The 15,218-nt window shown below is 40.8% G+C and overlaps 1 protein-coding gene across 2 annotated transcripts; it reads right to left on the bottom strand.

The window, feature by feature from the left end:
- Nucleotides 1-539: 539 nt before the first annotated feature.
- On the bottom strand, nucleotides 540-14,274 carry LOC146700726 (adapter molecule crk-like). 2 transcript variants are annotated; one of them, XR_014922598.1, is made up of 4 exons: nucleotides 13,752-14,274; nucleotides 9,008-9,612; nucleotides 5,122-5,368; nucleotides 540-3,547 (listed from the first exon to the last, which is right to left on the bottom strand). XR_014922598.1 is itself a non-coding variant. In XM_085470949.1 (3 exons), exons 1-3 carry the CDS (start codon nucleotides 13,969-13,971, stop codon nucleotides 5,234-5,236), a joined length of 960 nt encoding a protein of 319 aa, XP_085327075.1. In that variant the 5' UTR covers nucleotides 13,972-14,274; the 3' UTR covers nucleotides 4,182-5,233. The 2 variants fall into 2 exon arrangements, 1 of the variants encoding a protein (XP_085327075.1); XM_085470949.1 differs by lacking the exon at nucleotides 540-3,547 and having other exon boundaries at nucleotides 4,182-5,368.
- Nucleotides 14,275-15,218: the final 944 nt, after the last annotated feature.

Below are 15,218 nucleotides of genomic sequence, written 5' to 3'. Positions count from 1 at the left end.
CACTTACACTCTTCATTGAATATCTAACATGTTAAGAAAGCACAAAGAAGCACTTTATTTTTTTTATTATTATTTTCCAAATAACTATATTAATAATTACTTTACCAAGAGGATCATAAGTTAGTAAAACTGAACTAAAGCTAAATGTCGAGACATATTTTAGTTATCTGAAAGAATGTGAAAGGATTTTTTTTTTTTTTTTTAAATGAAGCCTAACCTTAAATAATACAATGTACTAAACCAAAGATAAACTCATATACACTAGAAATTACTGTTTTAATGTTAAATTTTTGTCTTCATAACCAGCAACAGGAGGCTTGAGTCCCAGTATTTATTGATACTGGGATGTCTTTGTGACTGAGTCCCAAATGTTTGTATTATTCCCACCATCCATCCTCTTCCACTTGTCCAAGTCTGTTTGTATTGTTGTGTAATGAAAACTAAAGCTAAAGCCAAACCTTTTCTGTAGAATGTGCATACAGTAAACTTAGCATTTATAAACCCTGAATGTAGATAAAGGGAATAATTTCACACACCGATAAAGTGCACCCTGACAATTAGGTGTATATTTATTGACTAGGATACATTGATAGATTACACACTACAGAAGATAAAAAGCTAATTTTGACTTCAAAATAAAAGATTTTGACTCATTGTACAATCTCCTGAAAAGAAATACAATTTGTGCTTGTTCTGAAATCACCACTAGATAAGGTGCATGTTTGTAGGTGATCGGTCTTTAACTAATGTGGCAGAACTGAGTAACAGTGAGGTGAACATCCCAAAAATCAGCAGTAAACCAGAAAAGGAATCACAAACGACCGTTTGAAAAATAAAAATCACCATTTCACACCAGATTTTATATTTGTTTTTAAAAGAAGCTTTCCATTTCACCCCACAATCACCAAGACAGCAGCAGCAGGTTTCATTTGTGTCACGTTCCACACAAAGCACTCAAAAATGTCTCCTTTGGGACGTGGAAATATTGCATGGATTTATTAATGCAGCACAAACGGGGCTGTACATACTGTATACGGTTATAAAACATGACATTAATGGTGTACAAAAATATTTTCCATAAATCTCAATCTCAACAAAAGAAATATGAAGGAAAATGACACACAACGTAAACTCAACACAGCTTCTGCGCTCTTAAATGTGTTTGAAAATTGTGTCCAACCTCCCCACCAACACACAGCTGCGATCATTTAAAGCACTTTAAGGACCCCCGTAGGTTTTATCACTAAACGTGCCTGTGATGGCATCATTATTATAGATTTATTACCGGTATTTTTAAAGTTCTGATTCACCTTCTTGCATCATGTTTTGGAGACGTCTGCCTTCTCTTGAATAGAAACTAAACTGGACTCGCCCTGTGAAGCTCCAAGCGCACAGAAATTCATATGAAAAGCACATAGCGACATCTCCTTCCAAGAATCATAATCATTTGTTAACCACACACACAGAGAAAATAAAATAAAACAAATAAATCCCCAACAAATTGTTGTGAGAAGCTTCATGTAGGGCACTACTTTTTCCTTTCTGCCCAACCACACAAGCCTGTGCAGAAGGAGGTGGTGAAAGTTTTTTTTCTTTTTTGGTTTCTTATTTAAAAAAAAAAAAAAAAAAAAAAAAAAGTGTGTGAAATACAATAAGAAAAAATAAAGCAAACAATAACTAACATAGAGAAGATTTCATTTTTGCTCTATTTGGTCATATTTCTCAACATTAACCACACCCCTGTATAATAATAAATTAAAGATTAAGACAGCCAGTTAAAGACTAATGACTAAAACTACCCGTGAAACCAATAAAAACCAAACTAACTAAATACTTTCAAAACTAAAGTGAAATAAACAAACCCTTTCTGGCTACTAGCTACTAAACTAACGAAAAAAAATATTAAAAATCTGACAAGTTACAACCTTTAAGATAGGTATGCAAGTAACTAGCTTACAGATACTGCTGTCATACAGTTACACACAAAAAAAGAGTGAAAGGGAAAAGCGGGGGAAAAAAAAGCAGACAAATGTTTACCTCCAATTACTCAACTGATCTGTCCCCTCATTTCCCCAAATTTAAGGTCAGCGTTTCTTTATTTTTTTTAAGCATTTCTTTTGCCCCCCCCTTACTGCACACATTTGGACGGTAGGGGGCAGTTACCTCCTGGGGGAATGCATTTATGTAGGAAGAGGTTTATTCACAGGTGAAAGTGTAACAGTTACCGTTTCCACATCGAGCACACTACCCTGACACTGGAACATCTGCACGTGTCTGTTTTTGGATGCTCTGAGAGCGACGTGGCGAGTTTAGTTCCATAATATCTGAGAGAAGGCAGGTGTCGCTAACACTGGGGTCGACATAAGTGGTTCTCAAACTGCACAGGTGTGGGCAACAAGATGAAAAATAGTTCTGTGTGTATTTTAGGGAATCTGTTAGTTGCACTGGACCATCTCCATTGAGATAAAAATTCTTTTTTGGACCACTCTTCCACATTACTGACAAATTCAAACTGTGGGGTGTTATTTTTTCCCCTCCCACAGAGTTTGAGAACCCCAGATCTGTACTGCGAGGTGTGAGGTGAACATCTTCTCATCCTCCGTCCCCTAATAACCATAGGAGGGACACGTAGGCATCATTTATCGCTTTAGCTCCAGGGCAGGTCTGAACTTCTTAATTTTGGAGAACCAGAAAAATAACATGCAATTCTGGGTGTGTCCTCGAGACTTCAACTTCAAGCCAGTCACTTCCCAATTTAACTTCTCATCTTTTCCAAGAACAAATATAAGGCAGGTCCGCGGAGGATGCGGACCCTCCCTCGTGACCAAGAAAAACAAAACAAAACAAAAAAATCTATGTGCAGCAGGGGTTCCTGTTTCAGTAAGCACTGCCAGCAACTCAATCTTTGAATGCATCCTGACAAAGATGATAAATGAGTTTCTGACCTGGTAAAAATACAGGGTGCAACCAATCACACCCCCAATTTAAGACTCTTCCCCCCTCCCTCACACACTCACACACACACACACACACACACACACACACAGTGTTTTATCAGTTTCAATGCCACTCACCACATTTCACAACCATTGTCAAGTCTGTACTAACGACAAAATTTACAAAAAAAAAAAAAATAATAATCCCAAGTTGCTGATTCCTCTCCTCGTTTCTGACAACAAACATGTCCTTAGTAACAGATGAGTTTCAGCTTTCTATTTATAATGCCACGGTGCCAGCAGGACTGTGAATGTTTATAAAAGCTTTGTGTGCTCAAGATGACAAACAAAGTTACAGCAAATGCCATCCATGGCACCCTTATGGCACGAGAAACAACATGAAAAAACATGTCCGTTTTAGCAGTAATACTTTTTTTAGGTGGTGGATTTTATCTTAAAAGCGTCTCCGAATGACTGTCGTATCAGCCCACCAGGATGACAAAAATAAAATCCCTCAACCTTTCTCCTTGCATCCTTTAATAAAGCAGCCTCACGGGATTGTTCCTTCCTCTGTGACAGGGTGCTCGTTTTGTTCTTTCGCATTTCTGCGTCTTAAAAGAGAAAAATAAAAAAGGTGTACACTCTCTGGCCATACAAAGTAAGAGAAAATCAGCATAAAGAGGGGAAACGTTTACAGTATTTAGCATGTAAGGTGTGCATGTATATAGAGTTAATTCTATAATATTATTTTCCACTTTTTGTACATCAACAACAAAAAAAGAGGACTTGGTTTGTAGTGTAGGGTGTGGTAAAGTGGTGACGCTGTCTCCACAGGACAGTCATCAGGTAAAGTCTTTGTTGGTTTCACTCTGAGGTTCACAGTCTAGCACAAGCAAACAAAAAAATCTCTCACAGACACACACATCTGTGAGAGCCGCAGTGTTTTATCTCCCGTTTTATCTCCATTTCCCTCCTGCAGGTGTCAGTGAAAGGTAGTGGCTGGAGATGCACGGATACAACGGGGAGGAGGAGGAGGACGACTCTGCTGTGTGATGTGATGATTTCAATACTGGGATGGAAGCATGTAAACCGGGGTTTGACTGATATCGGTCACCTGTGCCGTCTTTAATACGTTTTCTATTCAATACCTCTGTTAAATAGGAGGTATTAACAGGTTTAGCTGTGTTTGATCAACATGCTCAGAATCAGTACACTTATGTAGCATCAACGCCCTCTGAAGGGGGGGGGGGGGGGGGGCTTTGATACCTGTATTTTGGCTCTGACATTTCCAGTTTACACAAATTTACTACAAGTACACAGAGCTGAAGTCCACCAGAGTGAAGATACGTCCTTGCTCAAAAAGACAAACCTCACATTAGTGGACTTTGGGGGCTCTGTGTTAAAAAGACTGGACAGTAACAGCTGTGGTTACAGGCAGACGTCATCATTAGCTAGTCTAATAAAGAAATGTGTTAAGGTTATTGGCTGGGCCTGATATTATATAAACTGTGCCCAACGGGTGAAAATAAGATTAAAAACGATTAAAAAGTTTACGTTTTAAGGAAAAACTGTTGCATAAGCACAACAAACTCACTCATACCAACTACTTTGGCTACTCCATTCTTGCATAATTATAGAGATTGGATACAAAGATTGATCAGGACATTACTGTGACAGTTTATCTGATCACATGTATTTAAACAGTGGTTTAACTTTTGGATTTGTATTAAAATTAAATATTAGTTACTTTAAATTGGAAAACCTGCACCTGAGTACGACTGCAGGTTTTGGTTAAGATAAAAACCCCATGTTTCCCCCAACCTGAGTGAAAACTTTAGGTGTGTAAGCACGCTAAAGCAAAATCCTATTGTTCTTATATCTTTTAAACTATGATTATACAAAAAAGTTTAGCAAGTTCTTGACTTGTTTGTTTCTTGGTTGCCTCAAAAGGGTTAAATAAAGGCCTTTCTCGTCAAACCGTTAACGGACCTTCCAGTGTCATCCTGGGTGAACCAATACATGCTGCCATGTACTTCAGTGTGTCTGCAGTGATGTTTCACAATGCAGGCAAACCGATATCAGTCCGACCACAGGGTGAACTCTTAATATGACTGGGGTTCATCAAAAAGACATTAGACAAGATCAGCCAACACATCACATGTTGGGGTGGGCAGGAAACACTGACCAGTTTAGCTCAGAGTTTCATATAGTGTGTGCTTGCAGAAATCTTCTTCTATTCCAGCATGACGAAACTGAAAGCGAGGGGATGTGCTGGAGGTGACGGGAGCCTGCGCTTCTCAGCTCTCGTCGTCTGGATAGTACTGTTCCAACAACCGAACGTGGGTGAAAGGAAAGTGGCCTCGTTTGCCTTTGCATTCACCCTCCCATTGGCCGTTCACGTTGATCTTGGTCACTTTTACGGTGTCCCCCACCTGTTAAATAATAAAAAGAAAAGTCAGGCATATTCTGCAATCCTTACACGTCCTCTTCACGCTCTAAATAAACTCTGACACATGCAAGTCAAAGTTATCAATACAAGCTCAGCGTCTGATTTCTATCAAAGCCCGCAGAAAGAAATGCATTGATGTGACATTGATTGACCCATCTTCATTTTACAGCTGTAGAGCAGAGAAACCATACAGGCCAAATTACAGGACTTCCACATTCGTCAGCTTTCATCTGATAATCAGATCCGGCCGGTTTGATCCGCTTCATTTACTCAACGAGATGCTGTGTTCGTGTTTGGCTGAATTTTTCCTTCCTAGTGTGAGTGACATATTTATCCCATGAAGGTCATTTTAGTGGACACAGAAGCTGGAAATGGACACCAGATGCAATTCACATTTTTCATAAATTAGATATAGATTTGGGTATATTGGCCTTCAAAATACTATGAAAGTTAATTCAATATCAGCTAATACATTAATAAAAGGTTTTCTTTTTACTCCTTAGAAATTAGTATCACCCCAATAATCCAGCCTCAGTCTTTATTAAATGCACAAATAGTCTATATTTGGATACTGGCTGCAAAATTTCTGCCAACCACTTTAATAACAGCAGACATTTATAAAACAGTGCAATGCCATCTCGTCTGCTTTACCTCACACCATCTTCCACTTGTGATCATTCAAACACTGCAGTGGCTTCTGTCCTTACCGATGAGAGTCAAATAAACAGTGGATTTTAAGCAGGGGGCTCTGCTGACAGCAGTTCATCCAAAGACTGGATGCGCCAAGCAGATTAAATTTACTTTAGCTGTCTTTTTTCTTTCTTTTGGAACTACGCATCATTACTGTTAATTATTTTTTCCTGTTAAATCAGTTCCAGCCAGTGTTGGGGCTGTTACCAAACATGTAAGTTTTTACCTTTTAAACACTCACAAATTACTTATTTACTCCTTGTAGAAAGTAAATTCTTACACTGCTTATTCCATCCTGTGAACTTCCCAGTTTACAGTGTAACACTAAACCTTTCATACTGCTGTCAGAGTAATGAGGACACGCAGAAGATCTTTCGTTTGGGTGGTGAGGGACACAAAGTCACCCACTGAGGAGTTTTGGGTCCAGACTAATGAGTGTTTTTCACCATAAAGCCAGAGTCTCAAGGGAAACCGCCAGAGAACAGAGGCCTGGGTGGGAATGAGCTTGCACGCCTCGGGAAACCTGCACAGCAAATCAAAGCAAACTACCAACGGCCACAAGCCGCCAAACACAGACAGAGGGAGAGATCCTCAGTGATCCGGAAACAGAGGCGGCTCTTAATAAACCTTCCTCAGGTTTTACTTACAGAAAACCTGTGAGTGTTACCTCCTATATATAGTAAGTCTGTATGGTCTTGGCTCGCACTCAGCATTTACAAACGACTGAAAACGCAGCGCTGCAAAGCCAAAAGGCGTTAATACCACACGCAAACAAGAAATCAGAAGCATTGTAAGGAAAATAAATGCAGAAAGATTCATATTTTTAAATCCCTGTTTGTTTGTTTGTTTGTTTTTTAGTTCCATAATTGCTGGAAACAATCGTAATGAAATTAAAATCCAGTTACCGGCCCTGCCTTAGATTAAAGGACGTTATCAGGTCGTCACAGCATTTGGCTTTGCAGACCTGCCATCATGCTCGCTGTGGTGGGTTGTTGTTTCTGGCCAGAGCAGTTTGAACTTAAGGCTACGTTCACACTGCAGGTCTTGATGCTCAATTCCGATTTTTTGATCAAATCCGATTTTTTTGTCTGCTTGTTCACACTACAAAAAAAAATGCGACAGCAAACGCGCTCTAGTGTGAACGTTAAAAGCAGCCCGCATGCGCAAAAGACGACGTCACACACAGCGCGCTCTGTTTAGACCCAGACCAAACAGTATTGTTTGACTGATGGCCGTTAATATAAAGACTTTGGACTTTACGTTTCCCAATTTTTGCTTTAAGTTATTTTGTCATTTACATAATAATGTAAATAACCTAATAATGATCCTTATTGCTGTTTTAGAGGAGCGGTGCTTCAAAGGATAGCTGCAGATTTCTGTCAGAATCTGCAGATTATACAGTACAAATAAAATGTTCACGTTGTCTTCCCAACAGTTTCACTAACATCTACACTTGATGGCCAGGAAGCGTTCGCGATGTCTTCTCGGTCTTCTGGATAATTGGCGTCTGTCTTGTGTCAGTGACGTAAAAGACGGATTTAATGCGACTTGACCGTTCAAACAGCAGTCGCTTTCTAAAACATCGGATATGTATCGGATTCAGCACCACATACGAAAGTGACCCAGATCGAATGTGAAAATATCGGATTTGTGCTGTTCACACTGTCATACCATGATCAGATATGGGTTGCATAGGGTCAAAAAAAATCGGATTTGATGCGCTTTCGCCTGCAGTGTGAACGTAGCCTTACTGTCACATTCTTGCAGCTTCGTGCTATAAATCAGAATCACTCCTCAGAAGCTTCACATCTTTTCTCCTGCATATAAAAAGAAATCCTGGAAATACTTTTACTGTCCAGCGGTTGCAGTATTGCTGTTTAACTAGCTGCAATTTCATTAAACTGTTCATATTCCGAATCACAGACTAATGTAATCAGATTGTAACCCACTGCTACAGCTCAATGGAGCACATCAACTATAGTTCCATCGATGGACAACGCCGATTATGGTCAACATGCACGGCGATGTGCTTCACTACAGTTTCACATTGCATCTCCATATACAACGACCATTTCCAACACAGACGTGTCTGGGCGTGCACACACAGGTTCACACCTGCAGAAACACCATCCATCATAGTCAAATGAGAGAAAACAGCAGGATATTTCTGACTTTTGTACTCGTTTAAGCTGGAGATGCTCTCATATCTTCTCCTTGACTCTTCCCCACCAGGTATACTTGTCAGTGAAAAACTGAGCTGTGTGTGAGAGACAGGTGAGATCTACACATAAGAAAACAACCCAAACTGGCCATACAGTACACCTATACGAGGAAGGTAGATAAGCATGTTTGGGCCAAACACTGCGCATTATGGAGGGTGGATAACCTCTGCCGCCTAGCACGGATGCTGTTGACAATTAGCAATCCAACACAGGTAACAGGATGACTGGACTATGGAGCAAATCACCCAACCCTGATATCAGAGCTGAAAAAAATAATAAATGGAAAAGCTAAAAGTTTAGTTGGCCAAACGGCAAACGTGTGCAATGTGGAGACACTGAGTCCAGATTACTGTAGAATGTACTATTCAGTACATCACCACAAAGCAACTTAAAAGCGTTGTGCTCCACTGGACCTCAGTGGTAATGAATGTTCAATGCAACTTTCACATTAACCCATTGGGCTGCAGTGTGTGCATGAAGAGAGGCCACTGTAAAGGATCTATGTCTCCACTCTGAATGTCCTCATGCTCGCTGTCAGCCTGCATTTATAAAGACACAGTGTGCGTGCTCACATGCATGAGTAAGCCATTATAACAATCGGGACAATCTACGCCGCCTCGGCTCGGACCCTTTTGAAAGTGGAAAATAAGGGGGGGGGAAGAGTGATTCACAATAAACAAGAGGAAAGTAACTGGTGATAAGATTAGTACCTCCAGAGCCAGCGCCGTCTTGTCGTAAGCGTTGGGCACCCGCTTCTGAATTGCCCGGGCATAGACCGGCCCGTTCTGTAGGTTTGGGAGCTGAGTGTTGACCACAGGCTGAGCATACGGGCCCGGTTCCCCCAGAGCGGTGGCCTGAGGAGAACCTGTTCCATCTGTGCTGCCCATTACCCCGCCAACATGGCCGCCTTGTCCGGTCCCTGCGGGTACCGGACTAAGACTGGCTGCAGTGGGCGAAGAGGGTCGGAACCTTTCCACATAAGGCACAGGGATCATCCCGACTCGGCCCTCCTGGTTCTTGGCGTGCCACCACTGCTCCTCTGGTTTCTCCAGCACGCGCAAGATGTCCCCCCTGCGGAAGGGGAGGTCCTCATAGTCGTTGCCAGGGAAGTCAAACAGTGCCCGGACATACTCGCCTTCCTCGGTCTGCTGGGGAGGTCCGACAGCGGGGGGGCTGATGAGGCCTGACTGCCTGCCTCTGTTCACAGGCTCTATGAGCGTTGTGGTGTCCAGGTAGTGGATCTTGTAGAACTCCAGCAGAGCCGGCAGCCCATCAAACTCCTGATCCCCAATCCGAAACCGAGAAGGAGCCAATCCTGGTGGAAGAAATGAGACTTTATTAGCTTGCTGAAAAATAAAAAAAAATTAGGACAAACCCCTATTTCATAATAAAATAATAATAATTTTGCCACCTAGCCTGTTTGTTTTTTCTTTAATAAACACGTTAAGCTGTGCACACATAACCATTTTAGTGAAAGAGAAAATGAAAGTGTGCAAAAAGTCATGTGATCAATGTTACCTAATATAACTTAATAAGCAGTTATATAAATCTCTTGATATTAGAAGACAACTAATAACAGATATGAATAAGACCAAAGGCAGGTAGGTTCCTTTAGATCGACATGCAACATTAACAGTGATGTGTTACGGCCCTAGCAGGGCCTCTCTCTCTCCTGAGAGTGCCTGTGTGGGCGTGTCCCACTACCTCCTGCCTGAGGTGCCACCTTTCCCTCCTGTACAGCTGACTCCCATCAGCAATTAAGGGTATTTAAGCCCAGAGCAGGGTGAGCTCTGGGCCAGAGTGCCATTTTGTGTGGGTACAGCTAGTGAGCTGAGTGTTTGCGGTAGTTTCCAGCTAGTGAGCTGTGTAGTGTGTTGTCCAGCTAGTGAGCTGTGTAGTGTGTTGTCCAGCTAGTGAGCTATGTAGTGTGGTTTCCAGCTAGTGAGCTGCGCTTTCCTTTTGACTTTTTGCTTTATTTGACCAACGCCTGAGTTTTGTTTGTGTTTTGTTGGTGTTTTATGGTGATAACGGCTTGTCCGTCTCTTTTAGTTGACTTACTTCAATAAAACTGTTTTATTTAAACTGTTTCGCCTCCTTGACTCCTTTTTCTGACCCGGTCACTTTTGTTACTTCCCCCTCACCGCCTAGACCCCCCCCCAGGGGAACAGATGATACTGTATTGTGATCGTAACTGCAGAATGACTGTCTTCCCTCCCATCCTCAGTAGTCTGAATTCTCAAGTACATTTGCCAAATAGTGTACTGAGCAAGCACACAAGTACAAACTTGGTGGTGTTAGAGAAACACCCACTGAAGTGGAGCTGCCCACTGTGTTTGTGCTGTTGGTGCCTGTGGGAAAATTTGTCATGTAACTAACTGACACATTAGACCTGAGCAGATTGATTTTTGAGGGATAATAAAATTGATAATGCATCAATAAAGGCAAACAGTATCTAGCCTACTTCTCACTGATTTACTAACTTCCACGAGGGCTTGGTACAGCCAGATAAACGACAGAAGAGAAGAGCAGCAGAGCAAGTTTCTGCAGGGCGTGGATTCAGGAATGACTCAATTATGACACTGTGTCACTTTGAGTTCAACTGTCCTGACTCAAACAGCACCACAGCTGAATTAAGCACTTGTTTGTCATTTCAAAATAAATGTGACAACTATGAGGAGAATCATTTTGCGTACAGTCTCTTTTACCATCTATGAGGCCATCCCCTGATTTACTACTGGGAAACAAGACACAGGGAAGTTCAGAAAGGACGAGGATTGTGCAACAGCCATTAAGAGCCTCAAGCACAACGGCAAAACCTGCAAGTACGGGTGTGTGTGTGCGCAATAGGGCCTGATCACAGACATTCCTGAAGCACCAATCTGACCAGTCATCCCCCCCGTTGTGACAGCGGAACTTCCCCAGTTCATTCAACCTCTGCAGCAGCAGCAGCAGCAACAGCAGTAATAACAGTTGCTCACACCAGCTCACCTTACCTCTTTACCTGCTGAAGGGTAGTCCTGCTGCTAAACAGGGACAAAACACCGCCAAAAAATATATTACCCTTAACAAAAACAGCGGCTGAATGACTAAAATGCGGTTGTTTACTATCCTTTAGAGCTGGGCGATATGAGATTTTTTCATATCACGATATGTTTTTTTCATTTCAGGCGATAACGATATATCACGATATAAGCCAAATAACTATATTTGTAAGATTTAAATGTGCCGTTGCTCACAAGTAAAATGTGAAATAATCAGCAGCTTGTTTTTATTTAAATATTTATTTCCCATAATAAATTCAACAGGGTAGATGTACTTAAGGAACATGAGACTTTTTCAGATAAATAAAGGCAAATATTACAAACTACACAAAAGGCAGCCGCTAAAGCGTTTAAGTTTCAAAATAGAACAAACAAAACAGACTAAATTGTCAATTCCACTTAGAAACAAAATATTAATTCTAAAAATAAATCTTAGTTTGTTTTACAGAAGAACAGACAAAACTGACTAACTTTTGTCAATATCAAATAAACTGAGAACTAAAAGGAAATTCTCAATCTCTCCTTGTTGTATAGTTTAGCTTTTCAAACAGTTTTAACAGTTACTTTAGTCTGACAAAAGCCGAATGACGAATTAGCGCTTCCAGTCAGAGACTGAGGCTACGTCCACGCGTACACGGGTATTTTTGAAAACTGAGATTTTCCGTTTTCGTTTTAAAAAATAATCCCGTCCACACATAAAGGCAGAAATGAAGGAAAACGCTGCCATGAACATGCCAAAGCAGCAGGTGGCGCTAGATTCCTAACCGTGCAGAAATGTTGGCCAATCAGAAGTCTAGAAGCCTCGGTGGGAAAAAGTAAACAAAGCTGGGGCATAGAAGCAGAACCGAGTCGTATGTGTGGAGGGACAGTAACTGTGTGTATATGTAAGCATTTAAACACTGCAGAGAGTAGAATTAACAGTAACAGTATTGTAGAAATAACGTGGCGCACAGTGTGACGCATGCACCAGTTTATTGTATTTCCAGACTTGCTTTCGGCACAATTTACAGTGCACGCTACTCTGTTTTTTGTCAGACTTGAAATAGCCGAAATACCTTCACACTACGGAACTTCTATGGCTCTTCCGTTCGACAATCTCTCCGGCGTTGGAACCATCATCTGTTTTCTCTTCGGTCACGCTCGGTTGATTTTTCTAGTCGGCACACTCATTTCCTCCATTACGCGCTGGCTCCATTACCCGCTGGCTGCTTCTCAAACAAACACACGTGCGGCTTGGCACTTGTGCTGTACGTAACAAGTCACGCGACGTGACGCTGCGGCTGTGATTGGTTCGGCTCTGCGCTACTTAATTTGGATTGGCTTGCCTGACTTTTTTTTTTTTTTTTTTTTTTTAAGAGGACAAGAGCGGCGAAGTCTATCGCGATAGTTTAATTTCTCTATCGAGTAAAAGTTATATCGCGATACATATCGTTATGTTCTATCGCCCAGCTCTACTATCCTTTAAAGAAACCTCCATCAACCACACATGGGGATTAGATTCAATAATACTACTCACCTTCATTTTTCAGTTAAAAGCAACACTGACTCACAGAACTTAGTAAAACTATATACCAGTTTTAAAAGACAGCTTTAATAATCACGGAAAGTTATAAACCTGCATGTTACTGTACATATATGTTAGTGGCTTTAGGGAAGTAATGTTAATTAGACAATTCCAGAAAGGAGTTCAATGTTGCCTGAGGAGTTTGTGGGCGGATAGTGGAGATTTATTACATACATGCCGACTTTTTAAAATAGTTTTAAAAACCCAGAAAGATGTAGATTTATAGGGTAAATAGGGGGAAAACATTTTGGATTTAGTAAAATCTGTTAAATAGGACAATTCCTAAAGGTAGTCTGGCTGGTTTGCAGAAAGAGATGTGTACAGCATACCTACAAAGTTTTGTTTTGCATCCAAGATTTCATTATTATATGAATAATGATTTTAAAACTGAGCTTCAAAAACACTAAAATAAATAAATGTGTAAATCTCTAATGGTAAGATTTGAGTGCTTGTGGAGTTACTCTGATTTTTTTAAAATTGGACAATTCCTAAGGGGAGTCTGGCGTGGCTTGGGGATCGAGTGGGCGGTAGAGAGGTGTGTAAACTACATGTATAACGTTTTGTTGAACAGAGTGGTGATTTTTGTTATTACAAATACGCCGACTTAAAAAAGAAGCCTCCAAAACGCGAAAAGGTTGTAAATTTATTTGGTAAAACCAGGATATATTTGTGGATCTACTACTGTCTTGATCAATTAGACAATTCCGAAAGGGAGTCTGGCGCTGCTTGAAGAGCGAGTGAGCTAAATCCTAGCAAAGCAGGTTTAAAATGAAAGTACTCCTTATGTTAGAGCCAAGGGAACACGAAGAGGGTCAAGTTCAGTTAAAGTGAGAAGTAGACCAACGTTACCTGATCCAGATTGTCTGTTGTTGCTGATACTGTTGACGATATAATGGGACACTCTGGAGTTCTCCGACACGGAGAGCACGTAGTCTCCGGGGATGGTTATCGAGTCCCTCACGAGGAAAACACCATGTCTCTGTCCCTGTAAAAGAGAAACCGCCTCCTGGCGGCTCAGTCTCCCCCAATACCAGCTTGCACGGTCTTCGGCATCAAAATTACCGGCCATGGCTGTGAAATCCCTTCCAAGGCTTGAGGCCTTTCCCCTTCGCCTCTCCCTATCCGCAACTCATACAAAAACTTTGGTTGACTAACACTCCCGCTGGAAAAACGTCACAACGGCACGATTTTCGTAACGTCTAAGCGTAATATCAAGGGGTTTATTTCGGCGGAACGAATTCTGCACCACAAATCCAAATGATCTACTTTTTGTTGTTTAAAATAACTAAAAAAAATCATAACTATCGTGCAACAAGAAACTCCAAGGCTGAAATGGCGGATCTAGGGAAAAGTTGACCTCATCTACCGGAAGGGATGCCCGGTCAATGGGAAGCGGTGCGTTCACGCCCATTAAACGATTGGAAATCTACCAAACGAGCTTTCATCTCCGTTTAAATTACGGCTACATTTAATGCGGATGCCTTCTGTTTATATTAGTTTGCATGTGTTTTTTTTACTGATTATGTCGTCTTTGTCTTAGCTCACAAATGTACAAATTTTAAATCCTTGACATGACTGGAAGCCAAGCATCGCTCACCGACCGTAAGTTTATGTTGAAACAACAAAGGCACCACAGAAATTAAAAAGCGTTAACATTGTGAAAATCGTAAATTACATCTTTTGGGTTTGTTAGTTGTTGGTTTGTTTGTTTGTTTTTAGCATTCTTTAAGAGATCAAAATAAACTTAATATAAACTTTTGTTTATATATTAATACCGTCCTTGAATGGACTTGCACCAAATAAGTATGCCTCTATAAGAAGGAAAACAAAATATTAATAAAGATCTTAAATCTCATTAGCCTTTTTCTCAGGTTAGTTAGTCTGATGCTTAATTTCTTCCCGTATTTTAAATCACAAATTAAATAATGAATTAACCTCCGTCAGTTTTACCACCTACACCCAGGCCTGATTACTGCCACATCTATTGAATCAAGACTTGACTTAAACAGAACCTGTCTGGCAAAGTTAGGGACATCACCAATTTAGAAAGGGTTACAAATCCATTTCCAAGGCTTTGAGACTCCAGCGAAACAAATTGAGAGCCATTATATACAAATGGAGAAAACTTGGAACAGTGGTGAATCTTCCAAGGAGTAGCCAACATAATCAATGACTCATCCAGGAGGTTACAAAAGCAGTTCTTAGTGAAGGGTGGCACAACCAGTTATTAGGTTTAGGGGAAATTACTTTTTCACATAGGGACAGGTAGGTTTCCATAGCTTTTTTTTTGGATTAATTCAAGTTATCTTTGTCTAT

This window comes from Copadichromis virginalis, linkage group LG10 (assembly GCF_057382275.1).
Source record: "Copadichromis virginalis isolate Kocher_CV1m ecotype Utaka linkage group LG10, C_Virginalis_male_GT1.1, whole genome shotgun sequence".
Lineage (NCBI taxonomy): Eukaryota > Metazoa > Chordata > Actinopteri > Cichliformes > Cichlidae > Copadichromis > Copadichromis virginalis.
This window is presented reverse-complemented; position numbering and strand designations above follow the sequence as displayed.